The 17519-nt window shown below is 33.2% G+C and overlaps 1 protein-coding gene across 2 annotated transcripts; it reads left to right on the forward strand.

The window, feature by feature from the left end:
• Positions 1-848: 848 nt before the first annotated feature.
• Positions 849-16018, forward strand: LOC133191859 (calponin homology domain-containing protein DDB_G0272472-like). Of its 2 annotated transcripts, none has more exons than XM_061327595.1 (2): positions 849-1490; positions 14320-16018. In XM_061327595.1, exons 1-2 carry the CDS (start codon positions 1320-1322, stop codon positions 15742-15744), a joined length of 1596 nt encoding a protein of 531 aa, XP_061183579.1. In that variant the 5' UTR covers positions 849-1319; the 3' UTR covers positions 15745-16018. The 2 variants fall into 2 exon arrangements, with proteins under 2 accessions (XP_061183579.1, XP_061183580.1); XM_061327596.1 differs by lacking the exon at positions 849-1490 and adding an exon at positions 11143-11308.
• Positions 16019-17519: the final 1501 nt, after the last annotated feature.

The raw sequence follows: 17519 nt of genomic DNA on the forward strand, positions 1-17519 counted from the left end.
TATCATTTCATACGTTGAAAGACCAACCTGTCATTTACCGTTCTCTGGTGTCTGGAGTCCAGAAATCTTGTACATTGTTTATTTCTGTACACAACCAAATTCGAATTTGACTGTCAATAACTAACGCAGTAAAGTTACTGGATATTAGAATGCAGTGTTTTGTAATGGAGCATACAAATATTAAAATCTTAGATTTAAAAAAAATTACAAAGAAATTATACGAATAAAGTCCCCCAACTTCCTGTCATGGAGCAGGACCAAGTTGTATTTAAACCCAAATTTATATACTTAATGTACATACAAATAATTATCATAGAAACATAGAAGCGCAAAATTCGTATTTACAAGCTATATATATTCAATAAATTTCCTATTAATAACCTTATCATTAGTAGTTATTGATTTGAACTATAAATTCTTAATAGTAAGATCATTAAGATGACAGAGAATTTGTGAGTGCTTTTTCTGTTACTAAAAATAACACAAAATGCTAAATAAATATACTCTCGTTCCGTCACAAATGAGGGAGAAAATATTGACTTCTGATTAAAGTTACCCTATCACTGGATTTAGTACTTTGTGATAAATGTTTGTGTCAATATTGGCCGATTTCCTATTAAACAACCAGACTTCTGAACATTTAAGCCAGCGAAGTAACCATGGCGCAATGGCTCTATTTTCCTCAATAAAACCATCTAATCTCTGCTAGAAAAAGGGCCTATGATATTTAAATGCCTCAATTTTATCTTTAGAAAACATTAATATTCAATAAAAGTGAAAGACTGATATTTTTAACTTTTAAATTTATCTTTTTTATGGTGAGGTAAAATGTTTAAATAGACGTGGCACAATTGACAAGAAGACGACCATGAAGTGATTCGGATTTGAATGTAAACCGGAGAAGAAGTCAAAGCAATCATTATTTGTATTAGAGATCTTCGTATACCTCGCCACTAATCGTACACTATTGCAAACACACGAAAGATCACGTGGTTCTTTATGGGGATAAGATAAGAAATACACTGAGAAAGTATTCCAAAAGGAAAAAGAATTTATTATTGCCTTGGTGTGAAAAAAGTAGGATAACGTTATTGAATTTTCGCACAATACCAGAGCAGAGAACGACAAGGAGAGCTTATAGAAGATTCCTCTGCACAGCTTACACACAGCCAGGAAGAAAATATTTCTAAATCAAAATAGAGAGAAGATGAAAAATCAATAAGGTGGAATTATGATGTTTATACCCGAGAAAGACACACTGATACCTGCATAAGAAGGGCTTTGTTGGAGGTTTTTTATTTAATGGTGGTATTTTCGCCATGCTGGGAACAGCTCAGCATCAGACGATCCCATATACCAAGCCTATGGTACTCCGTCCGGCAAAAGTCCGGCGTCCAAAACGGACCAACGAGGACCAAAAGGCGAACCCGACCAGCAACAATGAGCAGATAGATCAGTTGGTTATAGATGTACCCGCTCAGAAAGAGGAGGTAAGGAAGAGCTTTTTTTTGTCTTGTTTTGTTTTGTTTGTTGTTTGTTTGGGGTTTTTTTTCCTAAGGAAGGATTGTTGAGACACAATATCTATATTTTTAGCTTTCTTAAGGATGTCAGCTTTAAATTGAATTTTTTTTTTACCATATATTTGAAATATTTGTAAACGTTTATGGTCATTGTTATTTAAGCTTCAACATTATCATTGCCTGGTCAATATGAAACCCACTGCCGAAATTCTTAGAACTTGTCTATCAGGAAGTCTGTCTACCTTGTCTTAGAATTCATTTTACTTGAGTTTGATTTTTTTTTTTTTTTTTTTTTTTGGTCAGAAAGTATAAGGATTCTAAATCACCAGGTGTGAGTTGTTACATATATATTTTCTTTCCGATAAGAACTATGGGATTTGCTGTGATTAAATTTTCAGTCAGTATCGAAAAAAAGGTTCTTGACCATTGGAGAATTGTCTTGAAAGTTTACTTTTGATAAGATCAATGCAAGAAAATTTGCCATATATGTAAATTCATAATCTTCAAAACAAGAGAGCAAACAATTTGAGTGAATGTAAGAAGCTTGTCACTATGACAGATGGTAAGGTCTGACCTCATGCATTAGTAAAGTTTCAATCAGCGCCCTCTGGGGGTAAGTACTTAGCACTGGGTCGGTACTGATTGCTGGGACAGCTAGCGATAGGGAGACTTTATATAGGGACCGACTGGCGTCATACTAATCTGTAACATAAGGTCCCAAATCAGAGAGAAATATATTGATCAGATCGATCGCTTTGAAGTTATCGATTAAGCTGTCCAGTGTCGAAGGAATAAATGGTATTTTCAACACTTTAAGTGTCTTGTGACTCATAAAAACCTGCGTTTTAATTAACGTCATCGGTGAAATTTCTTAACCTTTTATCCTTTCGAGAGATTTTAGAACCTCCTATAAAAATCAATGAGCGACAAATTATTTACCAATGTTATAGACTACTGTAGTCAGTTGTTTGTCCCTCCAAATAAATAAATAAATAAATAAATACATGTAAATAAAATAATTCATTTATTTATCCGATTCTAACCGCGGATCCGACCGTTTAAAACGATAAACATACCCCTTCTCTATTATTTAATTTAGAACTGACATATACTTCGAGGAATCCAATTTGACAAGGCTTTTAAATAACTTCTATTCAAACTATTTCCTCTTCCAAATTAAGCAAAATGGCTTTTTGTGTTGTGACATAAGGAGAGACTTTGGCGTTTTACATACCAAAGAATTTTCTGTATCGTTGATATACATACGCTGGTGCACAGAGCAATCTGCAAAATAAATATCTCGGGATAAAATTAAATTTTCACCGAGTATGCTAATGGCATGGTATTTAATTAACTTTTGGGATTGTCTGTTGAGGTGAAGATGAAATTCAATCACTTACACATCATTACATATTTAGGTACCGTCTGAACTATAAAATTTAAAAAAAAAAAAAGAGGTTTAAAGTATAGAATGTTTAACTTGTGTTTATTTGTATAACTGATCAGTTTCTGAGTGATTTATCATGCATAATATGATCTCTGTGATTTTTTTTTTATAGTTGCTTTGCATTTATTACTCAGTCAATACTCTTTGTATGCTCATGAATTAAACTTTTATTGGAAATTTATACGTTTAGAATCTTCAAAGAAATTTTATATCATCTCTGAATATTTCAGCATAAAATATTTCATATGATGTAATGTCCATTCATTTCTTTATAAAATTTAATGAAAACGGTGAAGATAACGAACAGTGATCGATCTAAAAAAAAAAATCGACCCCCGGAAATTCCAGAGGTGGGATCAAGTGCCTTTAGGAGGAGTAAGCATCTCCTGTTGACCGGTCACACCTGCCGTGAGCCCTGTGTATTGATCAGGTTGACGGAAAATTCAAATTTTGTATAAAAACAAACTGGTATAATGAAACACGTCAGCCAAAATACGACCCAATGACAGGTTATTTTTGTTAACAAGGTTATTATAACAAACATTGAATTTACGAATTGCTGACATTAAACGAGGTTGTTGAAATCCCTGTAACGTCAACTTATCTGTCAGTAGCCTGTCTCGGTTTTTGATGGTCTTGTAATGCTCAACTCATATCTGGTTTTCACTCTTGGGATATGTCTTTACACTTATGGTCGGGCTTTGCTGGTATTTGTTTTTAACGCGATTGAACCATGTGCCCTTTTATTGATTAAATGTACATTGTAATATATATAATATATATATGGTAGTTTATCATAGAACTTTATCAGCAAAATACAATTTTCTTTTTGATTAAGTATCCACGAATCTTCGGCAAACTTTTCGTGAAGCACAAATACGCATATTTAACATTTCCATGCCAGAGATTGACAAATGATGTCAATTTTTGTTTCAGTATCTTGGGATTGTACAATGTATGAGGCCGAACACATTACAGAGTTACTCTAATTTCCGCTTTAAATTGCATGCGCAGTAATATAATGGTTGAGCACTGATTACAAAGTATTATTTTTAAGACATTTACTTCAAACCATGATCTCCAGATAGCTTGATCTGCTGCGTCACCCAGAGTGTCAATTATCAATGACATTGCAGAAACAAAAGCGGTTTCCAACAATTGCACAGGTTTCGTAGTGCATATCTTCATTACAGCGTTATTGTTACAAAAACCAAATGAAAACACGATTTCTGACATTCTGTTGCGTAAAAAGCCACCCCAAACAGTTGTGTTATCTCAACTTTTTATTAGCCAAATAACCTATTGGGAAGTCGCTAATTATCTTGTTTCTACTTTTCCTTCGGGTTGAATAGGTTTGTTGTTTCTAGGGTGACAACGAATTTATCACATTCTCCTGATAATAATTTGAATGAAAACGCTCGTTAACTTCCGAACGATTTGCGGTAATCGTCATCTAAACATGTCCCCCGCAAAGGAACCTACCAAACTCGGGATTGATTAGGCAGACGAGAGTTTTTAAAATAGGAATGGGTCTGTTATCGAAGTAGCAACATGTTCATATGGATGTCAAACACGATCTCCACAGCTGGGAATTAAATGTATTATGAAACATATTGACACAGCTTTCATATTTCTGATAAGAGCAAAATCATATTGTGATTTTCTTCTCCGAGCTGAACCATGGCTCTAGAAATTGATAAAGGAAGATTACAGGCGATGAATGATAAGAGAATATGTTTTTAAGTGCCGAAAATACTTGATTTTTGTTCTGAATATCTTGATATCTTTTAGGTTACGTAATTTTGTTTGGACGATCTTTATTTCCCTTATTCTGACATCAAACGTACACATTTGAAGCCTTTCATTACCTATTTATCACACACCTAGGCATACCAACAAAGGTATTTTTAATAGATTTAACGAAACTAACAAATTTCAAATTTAATTTGACAGATTACAAGTACTTAAAATCATTTTGCGAAAATTAAATGCAGTGTCTGTTGCATTTCATATAATTTGAGAAGCATGTATTGTCCAACTTTCTAGTCCTTGCAAGTTAAAAAAAACGTGCAAGTTTTTGATGTAGTAACTCGGGTTTCAACAGATTAAATTACAATATTAATATGCAAAATCTATTAGAATCTCATCGATTCTAACGCTGTGTTAATGCAACTTTGCATAAGGGAACTGAAGCTTGCTCTTGGGGCATTTAATTAACGTTTTCATTCTCAGAAACTTGGTATTGATGGCACGTTTTCGGCAAATCAAAGCTACTGATTTTTAATTTCAACAGACATTTTATGTTGCAGACTTTAAAGCTTTTAACTATAAAATTGTTTAAAAATATGAATTTATTTTATGTTGCTCTTAGAACTTTTGCACTTAAACAAACATCAGTTTTTGAAACTGACATTTTTAAATTATCTACACGTACATGTATTTCTTACATAATTTTTATATTGATACTCTAGGGCTGGTAGATTGATCGAAGTTGTATCGTGCAGCGAGGGTGGATGGGGGAAATTTAATTTGATCGGGATTTCTTTTCTTTTTTCGAATCTCATAAATTAGGCAAGAGTTAAGCGGTAAATCTGGACGAAAACCAAGTGTTAAATTTTAATCTTTTTTACATATTTATTCACCAACACGTTGTTGATGGTCCTTGTCTAACGAACTTCTCCCAAATATTTGAAAAGTGTAATATAAGAAATGACATTGTTGACTCGATATGGCGAATATAATCAGTTAATCAAATAGAAAGACGTTGCTATTGCTAAACATTGAACACCAAGACATTCCGAGTGCAAACAAAATCTGGTGATGAAATCAAACGATATTTATTTTTAGGAATTAATTCAGAGAATTGTGATTGATTAATGCAGAGATTTAATGCACTCTCTCACGATTTTATTGTAAATACTGGGAAACATTCGATTTTTAATCTGTATCACGAAATTGGTTATCACTAAAATCGCAAAATGTCTTGGTCAATGATCACACTAAACAGCACGATCATTATTGTCTAGTAAATTTGATTTTGCAAGATTTTTTTTTATTCCTGCAAAAACTTGATAAAATAATTTGAAAGGCAACAAAAGATAATGTCACATAACACGACATCCTATAATATGTCTTGCACAGCGTTTGTTAATATCTAAAAAAAAGTTTAGAGAAGTCAAAGGGTGGTCTGTTTTATATTCTGGAATACCAAGAATTTTAAAGTACCGTTATGTCATTCATGAATGTCTATATTAAGATTGAAGGAATTCAATAATTAAAATACATTTGTAAATATAAAAACATCACCCATTTCCTTTACTCTTGAGCTAAACAAGCACATTATACAAAAGAAAGATACGTCATAGAGTAAAGAAATACAAGCAAAGAAGAGGGAAATGATAACATATCTTAAAAAGCCCAAGCATATCTACCGAAAATTTAACAATCATTGTATTTCAACCAAAGGAAGCGTTATGTTTAGAATTCTAGTCCTTTGATCGCACTTTGCTGTAATTAATTTATCCTGTACTTCAAATAAAGGACCATTGCAGACGCAAATGGTATTAAACGGTTCTCTTTTTTATACTTTCGGGTGTCCAGTGGGGTGTTGATGTCTTGTGAGTAAGTGCGAACCCCCATCGTTGATGCAAATTACAACTGATAGCTGTTTACTCGTATAAAATGTTCAAATCTTTCAATCTTGTGGAGAGGACGAAACCAATAAAAGGATCAATGTATTTGAACAGGAGTTGGAAAAACATTCGTTATCATACAAAGTTTTGAAGGGTATTTAAATATTCAAATCTGTCAACAAAAACCTTGAAATAAAATACATATTACAAAGGGATTCTCCCTTTTAGTGCTAGCTTTGAGTTCATTTTTTTTTAAATTTCATAAGCTACTACCTTTTATTCCAATACTCTCAAACACAATTGTTTTAGTTTGGAAGTTTCTATTAAAGAACCCTTTTAAAAAAGTATTCATTTAACATAAGGATCAGTATCACAGAATCTGCTGGGAATATAATTGTGATGATTTTATATGGTTCAGACAATTTTATTCCAATATATTTTTTCTCCGTGATTTTGTTTCTGACCAATGGAATTTAGATAAAAATAAGCGTTGATGGGACCATGAAATATCCTTTGTCGGACTAGAGGTTAAGCATCTCTTAAGTTAATCCCAGATCATGAAAAATCTTACACCGTACCATAACGTATATTAAAGTCATTCTGGAGAGGCTTACTGATAAATGGTCAGACACAAGGTGCCTTTACCATTTTGAAAAAAAAAATTGACGTCAATTTGCTTCAATAAAGGCTTGACATTAATGTAAAAAAAAAAATCCGATAGGCAAAGAAGAGAACTTTGAGGAGACTTGCTTGACAATGGCAATCCCTTGTAACAAAGAAAATACCACTCCACTCAAGTTCTTTGGAAGGGATATATACACTAAATGACATGGCGACCTTAATAATACTTATAATCTTAAATTCATTTATCAAGATGCCTTTTGCAAAACAGTGCTAGCTGAAGATTTTAATGATTTTTTTCGTTGTATTCCAGTTCTAAGAGACTTTATAATTGTGAAGATAGAAAAGGTTTAAGCACATATGCTTACCGCAGATATTTAGAACTCTTATGATAATTGGGTGTTTATTTAATTGCACTTCAGGCTTGAGAGTTTGTTAATTTTCTTGCATGATATGTACTTTAATTTTGTATTCAAAACATTGACCATGACCAAGTTTCAAAAATGTTGAAATAGGAAACATATACCCCCCCCCCCCAAAAAAAAAATTAAAAAAGAAAAGATCATCTGAAAATAGACTTGAAATAAATTTTAAGAGGAAGACGAGCTAAGATCATGTTACACAAAGGTAACTATGGTAACTATTCCAAACATTGAAGACACTGGGAAGCAACAAAACACGATCTAGAAATTACTATATCAAATGTATGTGAATACTTTTATTTTCTTTAAGCAAGAAAAAAAGATTAGCTAATTGAATAAACACAGCTGTCAAAGATGGTTTCTCATTATTCAGTTACAATGAACCAGCTTCATCATTAGTTATAACTTGATATTTTATTCTCTCTTAAGAACTATTGAATTATGTGCTAACGTGTGAAAAAAGGAACTGCACAATTTGTGCAAAACAACATATATTATTTATTGAATTATGTTAAAAATCAATTCACCTAAGAGCATATAATTTTAGTCAATGATTTTTTTTATCTGATTTAAAAAAAAAAAATAATGTATGAGACACCCATCACCTTACACAACATTATACTTGAATTAACTTGGTGACGTAAGATAATACAGAATCTCTTTGTTCGCACTTTTTGACTCTTTTTTATGCCTTTTTTTAATTAGTGCTTCTATATAGTTAGTAAGTCACTGCCCTAATCGATGATTTATTAAGATAATCATAATTAAACCTTGTCTACATCTCCATTTTTAAATATCTTGAGGAGATTAAATCTCGTGGTCCTAATTCATGCCATGTTGGGATTCAATTTCGAATTTAGCTTTTAATATGAACAATAACTTTGGTCATGTTACCAAAAAATTATTTACTCAGAATAAAAAGCCTGTATTTCAAGGGTGGTTCGGAATAGTTGACTGAAGATTAGACAATTAAACAGATGTAGCTGTTGACTTCGTGGTAGTCGAGATTAAAAAAAGTTATAGTCATGATGGATTTCATAGGATACGAAAAATATGGCGGAAAAATATATACCCTAGGGGTAAGTGACAGATCATGATTCGTGTTAGTTTGCAAAAAATCATTTTTTTTTATAATATACTTATGGTAGAATAAACAGTTCTTCTTTCAATGACAAAGAGTATTCAAGATTTTAGTCCTTTGTATTGTAAAATTGGAGGTTTATTTGAATAAAATGTAATTCTTCTCAAAAACTTATTTAACTTAAAATGAAGTACATGTACTTTTAACACCGACTTGTACATATATTGATTCCATTTTCCCTTCTTTTTTTCAAATCTGTAGTCAAAATTGGCAATAACATGTCAATGTTTCTAAACATTAAGGTTTACGCTTGATTAAATTATTTAAAGATGAAGCTCAATTTATAGCGACATAACGGTATTTATATTGACATTCTTAAATATATGCCAAAGTTTTCAGAAATGTCATGCCATTAGCAATACCATGATGGTCTTTGGTCATAGCATTAAAAGACATCAAACGAAGTTCTTAAATTATAATTTTCGGTAGTTTAACGGTGTGTTATTACACACACATTGTAGCCTGCTTGTTTAGATGTCAAACATTCAACCGTCATTAATTTTTTCTATCATAAATGGTAAATATTGTTCGTTGCTTTTGGAAATTAATGAGAAATTTTACACGATCGAATAATTCAACAAACGCAAAGAAAATTAAAAGGCATCGCCCTATTTTGGAATGTTTATTTCATGACTGAGTGTGGTTGTTAATGATTTTTTGTTCTGTCCTTTTCATGGGGGCCAAACATTCTAACAGACTTGTTGATTCTGTGACACAGAAAAAGCTAATCCGAACCACTTAACTCTCAGAATATAAAGAATGTATTGCAGACCAACAGCATAATTAATCGGTAAAAGCTTTTAATTCTTTATACATTGGGTAACTTTCTTTTCCTATACAAGCGGCAATATGTTATCAAAATACAGCAATTCCTGGTACAATATAAGAAACCAATGAAATTCCTCGGAATAGAATTGTCCGGAAATTAAAAGGTCAATTTATAATACGTGTACAAAGTACACAGATGGCAACATGGTAGTGATATTCTTTAAGATTCAACTTTGTTCATGCTTTATTTAATGTATCAAAATGTCATGGAATAAGTTAATATCTTTTTTACTGTTTCTTTGCGGGGACTACAAAATTTGTAAAATAAACTATTTTCTGCATGTATTTTTTCAAGAAATTTTGTTTGATAACCTCAGTTCCAAGATGTCTGACAAGAGCATTAAGTTAAATCGTTCATCATTTTTTTCTTTATTGATTTTTCTTTACCTTAGATGTTGAACTCAAGTGTTTGCGGAAATAATATTTGATTGGTGATTTTAGGAATATGACTGTCTATTCGGTAAAACATACACACTACATTGTTTACAAAGCTCAGCAAATACAAACCAAGGTCCGATTAAAAATGCCAAAACGGATTCCGCAGTTATCAATCTAATCTATCATTTTATTTGCAATACACAATTTTGAACTCGGTTACCCAGAGGCCTTTGTAAACCTTAACGATTACAAAAGCTAATAAATTTATTATCAATCAGAGAAGGAAACCCCCAACGCATTTAAGGCATATGTTAAGAGGGTATTTATATAGATACCTTACAAAGGAAGAATAGTCCGCTCCAACGCCATTTAATAAGAGGGATAAAGTCATTCTTTAGTCAACAATTATTACCAAAGATCCAAAGTTTTGAGGGCCCAACAATGGGATCGTAACGATGCTGCATTGTTATGGGGGTATTTAATGCTCTGAATGCATATCATAATAAGACACAAAAAAACTTGTACAATAGGCCTCAAAATAAAGTGATTAATTCACTTGCTTGTGGACTCCAGCAGAGAATCGCAGCAAATTCTGGAGGAAAAAAAATCAAACTTTCTCTCTCTGGCAACCTTTGTGAACGAAGGAATTATCTCAGCAGATGGCTTTGGTTTTCGATTATGGTTACCTTGCTATATCGATTGCTAATTTGATCAAGGAAATCCTATAATGGACAGCGCTTTGATTGAATTAACATGTTCTAAAGGTTTTCTCTTTCAGTTACGACCTCCTTAGACGGAAAAATGTTCTAGGAGGTCGCTGAATGCAACAATTGTTTCCTAGTTTCTAGCGAATTATCTTGTGGACGAATTCTTTTCACCTTGTGGCACCAGTTTTCTTGTTATTGGACATACTCGGGATATATGGAGATTTCCGTTTATCGTTCAAGTGTTTACTCGAAAGGATTACTTCTTGCTAAAATCAGATGTTCAAACAGACAAGCATTGTTGGTGTTTATACACGCCATAAGTTTCTTCCAAAACACCTTTAAATTGTTTGGTTGTAGCTGAAACATTTGGTATTGCTTTACTTAGGAGAAGCGGAAGTGTTAATTATTACTCTGCAGAGTGTTTGTCAAAGTATATAGAGTTTTTGACGTGAGCTCAGTTTTGTGTAAATTGTGTTCGTGACTATGGCAACTTTACCAAGAACTTCGGGACAAGTTGGAGCTCTCTCAATCCATCCCGGTGCTTTACCGAACAGCGTCAAACGCAAAAAAACAAAAACATCAAAACCGAAAACGGACAAAATTGAGGAAGATGTGAGTAATTTTGCAAAGTGCCTTAAATTGTTTTGGTTCGATCTTTACCATAAGCTTCACTGTTTAAAGGAGGAAAATCAAAATTTGCATTGTTGAATCCTAACATATGTCGATTATTCGAAAACGTAGAAATACATTCTCTCTCATATTTACTTTCTTTAAATGTTGGGATCGAAAGCCTTTTATCCCTCTTTTAAGATTTAATCGACTGTGAGCTAAAATGCATCAATATATTTGCATTATGAAAAGATTCAGTATTTATCAATTTTTTTTGTAAGTTTGCGGGGACGTGTAACTCAGAATATATTTACTAACACCAAGTTCAGTCACTTTTTTAAAAATATATAACGGTAACATGTGTTTGGCTGTTTGCTTGAATTAAAATTTGTCTCTTTTTAGAGTTGTTATTGTAAAAAATAGAATATATCGTATGGAAATTAATAAGTCCTTTAAACAAATATTGATACTTTCTCCCGAGACACTGTACACAGGGTCATTCGTTTTGTAGAAGTGTACTTAATGTTTGAAAGGATTTAATTATTTGAAATTTAAACGAAACTTTAAATTTAAGTAATAAATTTCCACGACTCGTGTAATTGAATGTTTTGCATATTTCTATATCCTGTGTATATCCCCAATCTTTGAGCGTACTCCAGGGTAGGTCTTAAAAAGAATTTTGCATCGACTCATTTTACACAATTGTGACAGTGTCAAATAAAGACCGCTATCTTCTATTTATGTACGATCTCTTTTGTACAAAATTGGTTTGTGTTGGCAAATAATCAAATTTCGGATGTTCGTCTGATTGGTGCTGATAAATCTGCTACGGTTTAAAGTTTGTTGTAAAAACATTCGTCGAGAAACAATTAATGTTTTAAATTTTGGTTCTGTTATCTCGTTTCAGAATCCTTTAAGAATATAGCTTAATCTTCTGATCCTATTTTATCAGATTTGTGAGATGGAATATCTTAATATCAGCACAAAATATTAGGCATTGCATTAATTGAATAGCTCGAATGCAGCCTCTAAAGATTCTCAAAGATTTAAGAAGTGAAAGTAATCGATTAAATCTCAGAAGAAAAGACTTCATTTTGAATACGTTTACACTACATATACATTCGTGATAAGAAGCCTTCATCGTGTAATTTTTTGAAATCCTTTCAATTTTCCCCATTAATTACCTGAATTTCTGTGCCCCCCCCCCCCCCCCCCAAAAACGCGATGTTCTTCGATCTAGCTATATGTCTCTGCAATTATACCAGTCCTCAGCACTAGTAAATTTACGAAGGAGAAAATCTGATAAATTTAATTACAAAATTTACGGGAACTAAGCAGCCAAAAATGATTTGCACTATAAACAAACGGAAAGCCCTTGAATGGGATGACTTCCACACACAATCTTAAAGTCAATAATGTGTATAATTTAAATATGGAATCCCGCAATAAACTCGGCTAGAACTGGTCATTGTTCTATCGCAGTCATTCGAGTGAGGACTTTAAATTAATTCCCTCGGAGAGCCTCGCTCTAATATTTCAATCATTAATATGAAAGAAACATGGCGTTTGAAGAATTGTTTACAAAACATCTAAGGGGAGACATTTTGTTATTAACTGGATAGATCTCGTGGGTTTTTGAGTGGTTTTAATTAATAATCAGGAAAATAATTTTTAGTCGATATGAAATTCTTCGATAATGGACACAATATTAGAGGAGGTAGGTTTTCTCTCTCAGCAAAAGTACCTAATTTTGCAATTTAATTCGTCCAGTTTTGGTTAAAAATTAAAACAACATCGTTTCAACATTGATACTCTGTGTTTATTTTTGTATAATACCAAAGTAATCTTTCTTTCTCTCTAATATTTTATGTGCAATTCACTCAGTACTAAGTTCTCAGGGGACAACTGACTTTTCTGTTTATGGAGTAAATGCTGACATTAATTTTCTTCTCGCAGTCTTTTACTTATAATCATGTGTTAGGAGGTCATCACTTGTTTAAATCAAACATACATTTTCAGACGCCTTCCACGTATAATTCATTTTATGGCAGTCTCATACAAACAATGTTTGATAAGTTTGAATTATGCTAAGAGATCACGTACCTATAAATGATGGTAAAATTGATTTGGTTTGTTCGAGATGTTTTAAAGAGTACCTACGCATTTCATAAAAATCGATGTGATCAACGGAAATAACAAGAACTTTCAGTAATTATAGTCTTTTGGAGAGGCGCTCTTCAGAAGATCCGTTGATAATATCGCTTGCTTTTGTAAAACAATAAGCTTGCACCTTAAAGTAATGAGATAATTTTCTTGACTGCAGCGTTCGATTCAATTTCCAGGTAAAAAGTGGTTATGGGCATTTCCAAGAAGCTCCTTGGTAAACATAATCATTAATTTTGTAAAGCTTTATAAAAATATTGTACTACATGGTTATATGAACGTAAGCAGCAATACTTCTGCTGTGAGAACACTAAAAATAGGGTAGCTTCCATTTATCACGACATCGCTGTCAGTGCGTTATAATTGCTTGTAAAATAGCTGAGTTCAAACAACTGTAACTGTTTTAAGTTTGATGACAAGTCCAAATTCTTTCAAGGAATTTTTAAAGGTTCGGTTCAATCTATTGACCCTTCAGTTTTTTTTTTTATCAAATCAACCTTGAATTTTCAGCTTTTTTGCACCCATGTATAGCATTGCCTAATGGACCTCAATCATGGTTCATTTTTAATGAAACGAGTGTGATATTCTATTGATTTAACATTCAGAATGAATGGCAAGATTTCTTGTTTACTCTTTAACTCTTACAAGACCTTCAAACAAGAAAATCGAAGTATGTGTACTCTAAAATTTAGTTTAACTTGGAATGCAAGATATCTGCGTAAAGTATTTTGATTAAAGGTTTTGTTTTATCTGCACACCTATTATCGTAAAACTACTCATATTTCCAGCACATTGATGAAATTCATGAAATTTTAACATCTGATTAATTTTTCACTGATTTCCTTTTTCAGAATCAAACCAAAGCAGTCGCCATGACAATGACAACGATGCGAGCTGGTCTCCAGCGGGCGTACCTGGATGGTTTAGAATTCATACGCAACAAAATCTCGGATGCGGAAAACGACGTGAGCAAAACGAGACTTTCTTTCTATGGCTGCAATGAAGCTGATGAAGACAGCTATTTGCAGTACCTAAAAGAATGTAACGACCATTTCCTTACGGCCAACAATGAACTCCGGAGAAAGAATATAAAACTAGAAGTGATTGATAGCGAAATGCGGATTGTAACTTTACTGAATCAGTTACGCGAAGCTGCGGAATTCGACAAAGGTGAAATTGCATTTATCACTGGTTTTTGGGAGAACATAAAACACACCGTGGAATCGTTCCATTCGCTTGTGGATAAATTTCAGACAAATGTTCTCAACAGACTTAATCAAAATTGTACGAGTTACAACAATGCGGATATAAGTTTGGAAGTATCGAACAGATACACGGAGGAAATCTCGGGATATATCTCTGAACTCGAACGAGAACTGACGAATATGCGTCTGCTAATGAAAACCTACGATGGTGGACTCCATCAAGATTTGTTCTCCCAGAATTCAAAGTTTGCAGAAAAAATTCTAGTCTCTTGTGATCTGAAAGCGTTTCCGATACTTCGACTCGCTCCTGATCTAGCGGAAAAGATGGAGAATGTTTGTGGTATAGCCCGGAAGTGGCTCGATAGGGACGAGCAGTACATGTATGAAGTGAATAACTATATCAAAGAAACGAGAAACATAGCCAAAAAACGAGAAGAGGATTTGAAAAACCAAAAAGAGAAACAAAAGAAAATAGAAAAGGCAGTTAAAACAGCTAGTATCCTTTTGCACAGCAACAAAGAAAAACTTCAAAAAATCGAAACTGAACTAAATTCTCTGGAAGGTCAGTTAAATGGTGTTAAACAGGAAAAGAAGAGTAAACATGACGAGAAGGTACAGAAATCCAGTATGGCCGACTTTCTGTCCATTACCATGACCCAAACGCGGAAAAACTATAATCTTCAGATGAAAAGACAACGTTTGGTAAAACAAGTTCGTGAATTAGAGGAATTTCTTATTGGGCTAGAGAAAGAGCTTTCAAACGTGGAAGACGAGTTAATGGTAAAATCTCAGGAAAGGATACTTATAACCGAAAAGGTGGAAACAAGTGTCAAAACCTACGATACGCTAAAAACGGATTTTGAAAAATATTCGGATAATTTGGAGAAATTGGAACAGGAAGTGAACATTCTTTCGGGACAGCTCCTTCAGCTAGAAATAATTCAAACATACAAAACAAGCCCTGAAAATGTAGAACAGATTTTTGATCGTCCACAAACTGTGAAACTTGCGCCGTCATTGAAAGAAAAGATCAAACGGAAACGGAAAGGACTTCCGGTCATGGAAAGTTGACACATGTGCGTGAGCACAATTGTTAGTCTGCTTTCAGCATGAATATTGTTAGATAACTTATTCGTTTTAAGCATAGTCATACTGCATTTTTTAAAAGAGCACCTTGCTTATCATTTTTTCACAGAATGGTAAACTAAATATTGTTATTGTTATATCTACAGTTGTTGGTTAAGAAATTGATACGTGTTCGTTCAACAGATATACATACAGCTACATCACATCTCAAAATCCGCATACCTCATGTGTAATTGTGAAATATGCCAAAATACGCAATAAAATGTTACAGAAATAAGTTTTTGTTGATGCTCAAAAAAATTTATTTGATATGAATATTCAGCTTTACTGGCTGAAATCTCAGTTTCACTATAGTATCTGGATATTAAATATTTCTGGTATTTCTATGGCAATGATAGCTGCAGTTGTGTCTATGGTTGTCTTCTCCAGTTCCTCATCCTATTATTAATTCTACTACGGTTATTGCCGAGATCAAAGAAATGCCGCGGACATTATTCTCCAATAAATCACGAACGTCATCAAAAAATTATCAGATCAGAAACACATGTCAAATCTGTACAGTTGAAATAAATATTTCACTGTATAATCTAATACTTATTTAGACTACATCGATGTGTTGTCTTCCGCAGTCTAAACGTGTGTATTGCCTGAAACAGCTGATAAATATCCATTTTTATAGCCAAATGGGGCTGTTCTACGGGCCTCCCCACAACATTTACACTCCCGTGATTTTACTGATAAATCAATGAAATAGACAACTGATTTTGTTATTTTTCATTCATAAAAATTAATCAATCTATGTTACTAGCAAATTTATAAATAATTAAAGGATATTTTTAATCCAACAAAAGTTAAAATCGTCTGCATTTTATGCAATCAATTGACCCTCTGGTGTTAAATGGAACAGCGAAATTGCGACATGGTGACCTAATTCGTGTCTCTTTAGAGAAAACGATCACCTGTATTTTAGAGCCGTTAGTAGAATAGAAATAAAGTCCTTGTTGTCGTGAATGATGCAGGATAACCTCCTCGGTCTCGAAATGTTGTCTGAAATATAAAAGCCTCGGCTAACGCCTCGGCTTTTATATTTCAGACAACATTTCTCGACCTCGGAGGTTATCCTGCAACATTCACGATAACGTGGACTTTATTTCTTAAATAACACACAAAACAATGAGCAAACTATAACTGCACGGATACTATGTTCCAACATATCACAAAATAAACAAAATTTGGCTTCACATATAGGCAAAATATCTATACTGAGTCCATGTTACTACTCTACATAGCAAAGTGATTTAAAGTAAAAGGCGAAAATGACCAGCTGTGATCAATACTGTAAACATTACAAAACGTGAAAGGGCGAAGAAAACACAATCGAAACAAAACCCCCAAAGCAGACGTCTGAAAATATTATAGGTGGGATCAGAAGCTTACGAGAAGTAAGCATCCCCAGTCGACCTGTCACAATCACATGAACCCTCTCTATTGATCTGAGCAGGTAATTATAAACAGAATGATTTGTATTCAAAGATGGCCTAATTGGTATGAAGCATGTCAGACAAAATACGACCTAAGAATATGTTCATTACAAAGTCATTATTATAATGAGACCATATAATTTCAAAAGTGCTAAGTAAACGAGATTGTAAAAAGCTCAAGCAACATCAACTTATTTATCAATAGCCTGTGTTGGTTTAAAAATTGAGCGTACTCAGAACATGTTCTTGCGTACGGGAATCGGTGTTGAAAGACACAAA

Source organism: Saccostrea echinata, unplaced genomic scaffold (genome assembly GCF_033153115.1).
Source record: "Saccostrea echinata isolate AGI-Se365-2 ecotype Australia unplaced genomic scaffold, CSIRO_AGI_Sech_v1 ptg000025l, whole genome shotgun sequence".
Classification (NCBI taxonomy): domain Eukaryota; kingdom Metazoa; phylum Mollusca; class Bivalvia; order Ostreida; family Ostreidae; genus Saccostrea; species Saccostrea echinata.